This window comes from Bombyx mandarina, chromosome 21, assembly GCF_030267445.1.
Source record: "Bombyx mandarina strain Sakado chromosome 21, ASM3026744v2".
Taxonomy (NCBI): Eukaryota; Metazoa; Arthropoda; class Insecta; order Lepidoptera; family Bombycidae; genus Bombyx; species Bombyx mandarina.
Window position 1 is genome coordinate 13,945,975 of NC_143227.1, and position 10,783 is coordinate 13,956,757.

Sequence of the window (10,783 nt, forward strand, 5' to 3'; positions counted from 1 at the left end):
ACTTACCCTACATGATTTTCTGTTTCAGTCATTACGTTATATGTTTATCATTCAAAACGAAAAATATACTTTATCACAAATATATCAGTTCTTTTGTGTAATATTAAAATATTAAATAACTAAATGACCTCTCTATTGCAATAGATATTGAGTCAGTGTCAATGTTCCTATTATAAGAGATGCGTTTATTTACACTTTTTCCAATTGTTTAATCAATCACCTTTTTTATTCCTACTAACTGCTAGTAGTAACCTTGTGGGGTTCTATTAGCTGCAAAGTGTAGGCGAACTCACAGGATTCAGTCTGAAAGTCTTTGCCAACATCTGCCCTGCCAAGAGCAGTGAAGATCCTCGTCATGGACTCCTGTACTAACGAGTTCACGAATCAACAGCCCGGCCTTCCGAAGCTGCGATAAATATGTAGAAATCCCGATTTGGAACTTATATCACACTAGCGACCCGCCCTCGCTTTGCTTCGGAAACATGAAAACACATATGAAACCAAAAAAAAAATAAAAAATAAAAAATTAAAAAAGTAGCCTATGTTCATCAGGGACAATGTCGGCTTCTAATGGAAAAAGGATTTTTCAAATCGGTCCAGTAGTTTCGGAGCCTATTCGAAACAAACAAACAAACAAATCTTTCCTCTTTATAATATTAGTATAGATATAGATGACTGAGTTCAGAGTACAATTATTTGCTGGTAGCCTAAGAGGCTATTTCGGATACGTGCGGGCGTGTAGTTGAGCTCACGGGGGCTCAACGTTAGAGTGTTTGCGAACATTGGCCAGTTTTATAATTAAATTTCGAGTTTTTGTATAACGAGGGATAATGAATCTTAGACATTTTGTTTGTCGTAGGTACAATAAAACAACATGTGTAGTTTCGTTTTAATATTCCTTCGCTTTATTGAAGTTGAGATTGATTATAAAAACAAACGAGACTAACTTACATAGTAAACAACTTTAGCTGTCAAGAAGGTATGTATACAAATAATAAATAAATTGATAATCAATGAAATAAAAGGCGCGAAAAATATTGCGTAATCATTGGCGATAGTGCGTGTTGAGGGCCCGCGCGGGTAGGTGACAACATCCCGACTATTTTCGTCACCAAGCAGACGCGCGTTCTATTTTGAAGGGTGAAGCAGTCGGTGTATAAGTTGTTAGACCTCATATCTCAGTCCTGGTATTCAGAGTTATATTGCTTCGACAGGTGATTGGTCTCACGGCCACCCATCTTCAGGCTTAATGCCTTCAATTGTACAGTACCTAATTACGTAAATTCCCTCCGCGCGGAAGTCATTCATGAGCACGTCTTTGCCGTTTAGAGTTTCGATTTTTTTATTATTCCTTTCTTTTCTAAGTAATTTTCGAAGAGGAACAAGACGTCAGTTGAGCAGCCCCAGAACAGAGTGAAGCCGCTGCCTCCTACAAATACAAATAGAAAAATACTTCATTTTCAAAAGCGAGTCAAAACAATACAATGATTGGAGTCTTCTTTTGAGAACTTGCAAGCCTTGATACCTCTGTGATGCAGATAACGTTAATAATTTTTTTTATTGCTTAGATGAGTGGACGAGCTCACAGCCCACCTGATGTTAAGTGGTTACTGGAGCCCATAGACATCTACAACGTAAATGCGCCACCCATCTTGAGATATAAGTTGTAAGGTCTCAGTATAATTACAACGACTGCCCCACCCTTCAAACCGAAACGCATTACTGCTTCACGGCAGAAATAGGCGGGGCGGTGGTACCTACCCGCGTGGACTCACAAGAGGTCCTGCCACCAGTAATAACAATAAAACTAATTTAAAACTCGTCCATGCTTAGTTGGTATCTGTTTATTGTTGTATTCGAAGGCGGAAGAGAAGAGCCAAGCTCTTTTAAGAAGATAGTAGTTCTATTTCCATCTATACAATCGTAGGATAACCAAATTGAATACTACATTCAGTTCAACAACTAAAAAAGTGGTTGGAAGACATGACTCGCCTTGAGACATGAGGTTGCAGTCTCATTTGTATTGTATAAGGGCTGCGTGCCTTTGCACCGTCCACGGTTTTTTTTATGTTTGAAGGATTACTCGTGGCTCTGAGGCCTTTCCAGTTTCATCAGGACAAGCAGGACGAAATTATATTAAATAGGTTTACACTTTAAATGCGATAAAGAAACCTAATGGAATGTGGAACTCCTTTCAATGTGTCCAACATAATTATTTATATTTAAATGTCTGTTTGAAGTAGGTAACGCCATTATTTTCTCTTTCCGTCTACCTATTCTACCCGCCAAGTCATCAGGCTCTCCAGCGTGAAGAGTGGAACTTATGTTTTAACTCATTGTTCTATGACCTCACGCCCGATTTGTTATGAGATTCAAGTTATATTATCTATTGACTACCCACATTCACATAACGTCAGGCGAGGTGAGGGTTCGTCTGGCCATCTACGTTAATACGCCAGGCGATCAAACCAAGCCTCTTAAGACCACTCCCACTTAAGACCCTATTACATCTATTTGTATCAAAATTATTTAAAATTACCGTGTCCATAGTTGTGTAGGTACAACTTCCCGCCCCTCTCCTCGGCTTCGAGCCTGACCTGGTCCCTGCCGGGCCTCAGACCAGCCCACTCGTTCACTACGACCACGTTCTGGAATACCCTTCATTACTATAACCCGTGTGCTTAGTGCGAGTTTTTTAACGTTCTCGATAGCGTAAAAGTTAACTCAAATTTGTATGGAGTTAGAACGTTTGCCTACGATTGGAGGGTGATGGGAGAGATGTGCTCCGCACTAAACGCTTCGCTTTCCCCGCTTTGCCTTTTCATGAGTTCTGTCTCATGCGAGGTTTGGACGCTGGTTGTTGAGAGATAGGAGGTTTTAGTCGATTCGACTCCGACATTCCCCGTCCTCCATCCTCAGTGGAGGGCGGAAGTGCGATTTCCTCCTGACAAAAAAGGGGGCGTTGTTCCAGCTGCATACAAATTTGAGTTAACTTTTACCCTATCGAGAACGTTAAAAAACACGCACTAACTCCTCCACTGCTGAGTGGGGCTCTTCAACCACGCCATTGAGAGTGAGAGGGTGAGTTTACACTTGAAACTGCGGGTGGAAGCTAGTAAGATACGGAAGATTAGGAAGCAGGATAAGGACATTTTTATTATGTATGGCCGCGCTCAGAACACTCAGAATGTGTTATGGGCAGCGTCAATAGTGGCAGTGATTACTGCATCATACACAATGTCAACGTGACACATATCTGCCAATGGACGTAAACCTTTCCCAAATTGCGTCACGGTACTGCGTTTTCTTTCTGATGACCTTCGTATATGAAACAACTCTGAAGGAAGTAGTCGTTAGTCGAACCTTAATTTCATTTTTTTATTAGATAAATGGGTACACGAGCTCATAACCCACCTGGTGTTAAGTGTTTACCGGAGCCCATAGACACGAGACATGAGTTGTAAGGTCTCAGTATAGTTACAACGGCTGCCTCACCCTTCAAACCGAAACGCATTACTGCTTCACGGCAGAAATAGGCAGGGGGGTGGTGCCTACCCGTGCGGACTCACAAGAGGTCCTACCACCAGTAATTCGCCTTGCAGAACCTAAATCGGGATCTAGGTTCTGCACAAACATTCTGCGGTTATAGGACCGCAATGAGATCCGTGTAGTTTCCCACCTGCAGCGCCGGCAACATCTTTTTGCAACCGTTCAATATGAACGCGCTCGTGTCCTCGTCGACGTCGGTGCTGTAGTTGCCGTGCTCGGTCACCCCTCCCAGAACACATATTTCGGGACTGAGGAATTTTATAAAACAAATTAAATATGTCGGAGACGATCATTAGTTTGGTAGCTAAACGAAATGCAGCACGATTCCTGAGAGATGGCAGCACGATTGCGGTATCGTCGGAACCCGGCTAGCCTCATGCTACGACAGAGCCTAGCCGATGGAGGCGCGTAGACGCCATCGCACTTACCAACCAGACTTCTTGAAGAGCGGAGCCTCCGTCATAAGAACTGTCATTCGTTTTCGTTTGCTAACGTCAAGAGAAGATTTCCAAATTGTTCTAAGACAGCAAACGTGATTGGTGTACTCAATATTTCTCTTAGCTCGATCACCCTATTAGCCCCTACGATGTCTGACGATGGTATTAATAATTGTGGCTTCTGCGACAAATAAATATTTAATGGGTTCTTCAAAGGATTTGTCTGCATATCACAGTATGCTCCGGTCACCGTCCTCGCCGAGCCTCCAAGCCGTGGCTTGGGACGAAGGGCTCGACGAGTAAATTAACCCATAGACACAGCCCACTGAGTTCCTCGCCGGATCTTCTCAGTGGGTCGCGTTTCCGATCCGGTGGTAGATTCTGCGAAGCACGGCTCTTGCTAGGGTCAGTGTTAACAAACCCCCGGTTTGAGTCTAGTGAGCTCACCTACACGTCAAGGCGAAGCTGAAATAGCCCTTTAAGGCTAACAGCATAGGTAGGAAAAAAAACCAGTATGCATCCAGACCCGCCCTACGACTACTTACTTTGAGTTTTATCAAAAAAAGGATAGTTAATGTTTCTCGTTAAAGGATAATTCTCGTTAAGGTGGAAAGAAAAACTGAATGAAGATAAAGTCTTGGATTACGTCGCTTTGCACGCCAGCTTAAGCTTAAGGCCTGTATGTAGATATATAAGTCAGAGGGAAGTTAATTTCACTGAAAATATTTTCTTAGATCGCAATTCGGTATAATAATGAAGATTGTATTATAATTTATTAATAATAAATTACTATTGTTTTAAATTGTAAAGTTATCGGAAAGTCGGAGACAAATGTTAATATATTACAATGGCAATAAAAAATGCGAGATTAAATAAAGTAGTTATTAGCGTCACTTACTTAGGTATGATGTAATTTCCACCGTCGATGTCCACGATGCATTCGTTGACCCAAGGGGCGAATACCTGAAAATCAGATTTTAATCATAGTAAAATTCTATGAACCATACAGTTCTGCCCAAATAGCATGCAATCGTATCATGTATCGACGGCAGCAAGCGGAAATGTCCTAACTTCCATTTTGGGCTAAATAATTTTTTACAATATTATATTATAAATACATATTTGGCTCAGTGTGCTTAGTGCGAGTTTTTTAACGTTTACGATAGGGTAAAAGTTAACCCAATTTTGTATGCAGTTGGAACAGCGCCCCTAGCGGCAAACGTAGGCAAACGATCCCATTCCATACAAATTTGAGTTAACTTTTACGCTATCGAGAGCGTTAAAAAACTCGCACTAAACACACTGGTGTAAAGTTAGATTTTTCAAGTTAGGCACGATAATACCGCTTCCATCGATATCACTCGCACCAATTTCAATTACCGGTGGTAGGACCTCTTGTGAGTCCGCACGGGTAGGTACCACCACCCTGCCTATTTCTCCCGTGAACCAGTAATGGGTTTTGGTTTGAAGGGTGGGGCAGCCGTTGTAACTATACTTGAGACATTAGAACTTATATCTCAAGGTAGGTGGCGCATTTACGTTGTAGATTTATGGGCTCCAGTAACCACTTAACACCAGTTGGGCTGTGAGCTCGTCCACCCATCTAAGCAATAAAAAAATAAATTCAATTTACCTTAGTCACTTGTCCCTTAACAGAGAATACGCTGTTGTCTGGTACCAGATCCCTCGCGCCAATCCCGGTACAGTTCACGACCACGTCATACTCTCCCAAGATCGGGTCCTCCAGCGAGGACACTTCCACTTGCAGCGTCCTTCCGCCAGCCTCTTTGAACAACTCGTGAAAGTGTGCCATTAATTTTGTAGGTGGAATAATTAGCGTTGTGAAGGTATGGCCTGATCTGAATTCGGAATAAAACCGATCACTGAACTATGAAGAAATACCATCAGTCTAAATGTTTGATTCGTTTATTTATAAAAGGTGCAAACAAAAACATAATAAGCTTTGAGTTAACACATATTTGCTCAATAATACAGCGTTGTTATCTACCTATACATTATAAATGTGAAACATGCTTGTTTTGAGTTTCATTTTTAAAATTATAGATAAGACAGTGACGTGAGCTAATTTTCATCTAGAAAAATCATCTCATTCCTGCGGGAAACGTTATCAACTACGTCTGGTTTGCAGGGTAACGAACTGACCTCTGTGTCCAATATTTGTAGAAGACATCCGGTTAATGACGCCTCTTTGAGTCTATACCCTTTTGATTGTGGACTTCACACGACTTTTTTTTTCCCTACCTATGCTGATAGCCTTGAGAGGCTCTTTCAGCTTCGCCCTAACATGTAGGTGAGCTCACGAGGCTCAAGCCAGAGTGTTGCTAACATTGGCTCTAGTAAGAGCAGTGCTTCGCAGAATCTACCACCGGATCGGAAACGCGACCCACTGAGAAGATCGCGCGAGAAAACCCGTGGGCTGTGTCTATGGGTTAATCTTTTTCACTGGATAGATTAGTGTTTATCGACCGTCTGCTGTGTATATATGGAAACGCTGAAGACATCCCGCGTACTCTTCAGCTATTATTAAGAAATCAAGAAAGTTTAAAGCCAATTTTTGAATTTATAGATTCAACAGTTGGAGATATCTAAAAATGGGATTACAAGGATTTGACGAAGTTATGGCTCCGTCCATAACATTATGATAATTTGTTTACTAATTTTTTTATTCTAGCTAAGATTTAAAAAAGTCTTGAACTTGGATTTGACAGTAAAACTCGAATTTGCCATTTTACAAGGATTGGAAAATATATAAGACTTGGCTTCGGCCTTAATGACATTTTTATTTCAGGATATATTAATATATATCATATAAGACCTGGCTTCGGCTTTTTTGAAAAATTATTTCAGAGAATATATAGAGCAGACAAGGCTGTATGGGCTTAGATCCCCTTGCCTTTCCTAACAAGGAAAAATTGTACCAAAAAAAAAAAATGTCTATGGGTTAATTCGCTCATCGAGCCCAATTCACACGACCATTACTTAGGTACTTACACGAATTTCTGTGAATGCCTTTTGCTCAAATACTCCAAGTGCTTCTCTCCGATCTGTCGATATCCGAAAGTATGTTTACCCCAGTCTGGCTTATTCTCGTTTCTTGGCTTCCGATAGACGAAGGACAATGGCACCGCACATACATCCAAGCCTCCCTCCAACCACAGTCCGTGCAGGAATTCGTATGTCGCAGTACCCCATTTACTGGGAAAGTAACGTAAAACTAAACTATTCAGCTAAAGCCTGACTGGTCAAAGAGTTCGTATATCTGGGGAAATAAATGATCAAGGTTTTACCTTTTTTTCCTACCTAAGCTGGTGGTAGCTTTAGAGGCTATGCCAGCGTAACCGAGCGAAAAAAAAACCGAGCGTGTAGGTGAGCTCACGGGACCTTAACTTTGTGACGTTGCTAACACTGGCCCTAGCAAGGATAGTGCTTCGCAGAATTTACCACCGGATCAGAAACGCGACCCACTGAGAAGATCCGGCGAGAAACTGAGTGGGCTGTGTCTATGGGTTAATTTACTCGCCGAGTCCTTCGAAAAAAAATGGTTCTGGAGCTCAGACATATCACAATGTGACATGAGTTCGAAGTCACTGCTGTATTTTGAATATATAACTAACTATAACATAACTATATCTGTAACTTGTCCTTCTTCAAACGAGGCTTGTGGAGAGTATTAAGCGGTAGGCAGCGGCTTGGCTCTGCCCCTGGCATTGCTGAAGTCCATGGGCAACGGTAACCACTCACCATCAGGTGGGCCGTACGCTCGTCTGCCTACAAGGGCAATAAAAAAAAAAAAAACCATTACATCAGAAAACTATTGTATTTTTATTCGGTACTCGAGAGTTGTATAAATAATTAATTCTTATTAGATCGATAGATCGACTCTCTATTGTTGCGTATAAAGTGCGGAGCGTCAGAGTACCGACTGTTTGCGCAGTATTATTGATTGTTCTCGTGGTCGAGGACCGCGCGTACCGTTCGGTGAGACAAACTATTTTCGGATATGAGTACCGAATGGCTCATATAGAACCCAGCAAGCCTGCTCAGACCTCGAGATTATCGCATCCTCTTTGTTTTTTTGTGGATGTTCGAACGAAATAACTGATTATTAGCCACACAGTCCACTGTAAGGTCACTTCGAAACAAATTAAAGTTCAGTAGTTTCAATGTTCTTCGGACTGAGCCGGAGACAGAGCTAAGTGGTTTAGATGTCGTCGTGGCCTAAAGGATAAGACGTCCGGTGGATTCGTATCGAGCGATACACCGGTGTTCGAATACCGCAGGCGGGCACCAATTTTTCTAATGAAATACGTACTTAACAAATGTTCACGATTGACTTCCACGGTGAAGGAATAACACCGTGCAATAAAAATCAAACCCGAAAAACTATAATTTGCGTAATTACTGGTAGTAGGACCTCTTGTGAGTCCGCACGGGTAGGTACCACCGCCCCGCCTATTTCTGCCGTGAAGCAGTAATGTGTTTCGGCTTGAAGGGCGGGGCAGCCGTTGTGACTATACTGAGATCTTAGAACTATATCTTAAGGTGTGTGGCGCATTTACGTCGTAGATGTCTATGGGCTCCAGTAACCACTTAACACCAGGTGGGCTGTGAGCTCGTCCACACATCTAAGCAATAAAAAAAAAAAGAAGTAGAATGGTGATGATGATGATGTAAAATCAATGTAAAATCTGGACATAACGCTTACCCTAATAATTCCGAGGACGTGTTACCCGTTTCGAATGGGTACCAGAGACCCGCGGAGCCGTCCCCGGTCGTGTTCGGGGTGAATTGTTTCGCTAATAGAACGACCTATAACAACGACCCAAAACTCAAATAGGTATTCCACGGTAAAGGGAAAACGAAAATTCCGTAACGAAATTCAAGGAAAACATTTGAATCGAATTACGCGATATTTCTTGTATTTCTCTTGGATCCGCAAAGCGCAAGTCAAGCCATTGATTCCGGCGCCCACGACAGCTATCTGTAACATTATCACGACCGACAATAACAAAGTCTCACGATTTAATGAGTATTTATTGTATGAATAAATAAAGTGTCTTATCAAAAGGTCGAAAGGTCTGTCGTGTGTCGTATTGCAAACAAAGACGAGGGGCTTTACCTACCTACCCAATATATAATGCGCCCGGATTCGTAGCGCTCTTGATCCCACAGTTCACATCGCTCTTCACCCCGCCCGAGACAGAAACAGATGGAGAAATATTGTGCGAGAGAAAGTGATACCGAAGTGTGGTCACGAACGTCAGCATTGAGGAATACGACGCAAGGAGGAAGTTTTTTATTATTTATATTGCCCAGACAGACAAGTGCACGGCCCACCTGATGGGGAGTGGTTACCGCCGCTCATGGACGTCAGCAATGCCAGAGGCAGAGCCAAGTTGCTGCCTACCGCTTAATACTCTCCACAAAATAAAAATGAAGTTAAGAATGAAGTATCGACAAAGAGAAGTTCTTTCACCGAGCGGGTCGAAGATTAAAATTTTTTTTTTTATTGCGTGCATGGGTGATCGGAACTCACAGCCCACCTGGTGTTAAGTGATTACTGGAGCCCATAGACAGCTACAACGTAAATGCGCCACTCACCTTGAGATATAAGTTCTAGTCTCAGTATAGTTACAACGGCTGCCCCACCCTTCAAACCGAAACGCATTACTGCTTCATGGCAGAAATAGGCAGGGCGGTGGTACCTACCCGCACGGACTCACAAGAGGTCCTACCACCAGTAATTACGCAAATTATAATTTTGCGGGTTTGATTTTTATTACACGATGTTATTCCTTCATCGTGGAAGTCAATCGTGAACATTTGTTGACTACATATTTCATTAGAAAAATTGGTACCCGCCTGAGATTCGAACAACGGTGCATCGCTCAACACAAATGCACCGGACGTCTTAGCCTTTAGGTCACGACGACGAGATAATATGAATTGGGGAGAATCCGTAGGTTTATCTTTAGAAACACTATTCAGAACTGGAGGGTCTCAGCACCTGCGGGGAACGGTGATGGGTGGGGCCTTGTCCAGAGTCTAGTTTAGTATTTGTTTGTCCTTGTTTTTGCTTTTCTCTTAATTTATTTTAACAATTTTGGAAATGGTAGTTCTTTTCATCGATGCAAACTATTACAACTATAGTGAATATAGTGACTCAGCTATGTCCAGATAGCACTCACCGCCGGCCCTATGGACGCGTCGTGCCCCCTCCCTCAGAGTGTAGGGGGGCGCGCGTCAACGTTCCGATTTCATTTATTACATTATCACTAACCCTTCGTCGGGGTCAACGAGTTCGCCGAGGACGGTGACCGATGCTTGAGGGGCCTAAAAGCACCGAAAGTGAATTCGGAGGATCTGACAAGACATGTTTTGGGCGACGCGGCTTTGCTTTACCCCGTCACCTGGGTCGGATATGTAGTTAGCGGTGGCCACGATAAGACGGTTATCGTGCCGCGGTCCTTTTTCAAAGTAGCGTTCTGACGCTTCTTTTTTTAAGGCCTCAGTTTCACCAGGACAAGTGGACGAGCAAAGGCTCAGTCAGGAGGGGTGGGATTGCTGACAGCTGCCCGAGCGTTTTCGAAGAAGACCTAACAACTCAAGAGCAGCTGCTTCGCGAATGAATCTACTACCGGATCGGAATCGCGACCCGCTGAGAAGATCCGACGAGAAACTCAGCGGACTGATGCATGGGTTAGGTTGCACGTCAGGGAATCCTAAGCCTGCCTAGTGTTAGAGCTGAAGGCGTCTAATGCAAAGGTTATAGGATC

The 10,783-nt window shown here is 42.8% G+C and overlaps 1 protein-coding gene across 1 annotated transcript; it reads right to left on the minus strand.

The window, feature by feature from the left end:
* Nucleotides 1-882: 882 nt before the first annotated feature.
* Daao2 (D-amino acid oxidase 2) lies at nt 883-9,142 on the minus strand. The gene is made up of 8 exons (XM_089736490.1): nt 8,914-9,142; nt 8,713-8,816; nt 6,999-7,202; nt 5,620-5,845; nt 4,885-4,949; nt 3,680-3,797; nt 2,540-2,648; nt 883-1,429 (listed from the first exon to the last, which is right to left on the minus strand). Exons 1-8 carry the CDS (start codon nt 8,995-8,997, stop codon nt 1,326-1,328), a joined length of 1,014 nt encoding a protein of 337 aa, XP_089592616.1. The 5' UTR covers nt 8,998-9,142; the 3' UTR covers nt 883-1,325.
* Nucleotides 9,143-10,783: the final 1,641 nt, after the last annotated feature.

Bases quoted from the DNA above. Each gene is read 5' to 3' on its own strand.
- Daao2 (XM_089736490.1), bottom strand. From the start codon at position 8,997: ATGTTACAGATAGCTGTCGTGGGCGCCGGAATCAATGGCTTGACTTGC. The intron at 2,649-3,679 runs GTGGGAAACTAC...AGGGTATTCCAG, and splicing joins AGATGTTGCCGGCGCTGCAG to AACGTGGTCGTAGTGAACGA. The intron at 1,430-2,539 runs GTAATTTTAAAT...TTGTATTTGTAG, and splicing joins CCTACACAACTATGGACACG to GAGGCAGCGGCTTCACTCTG.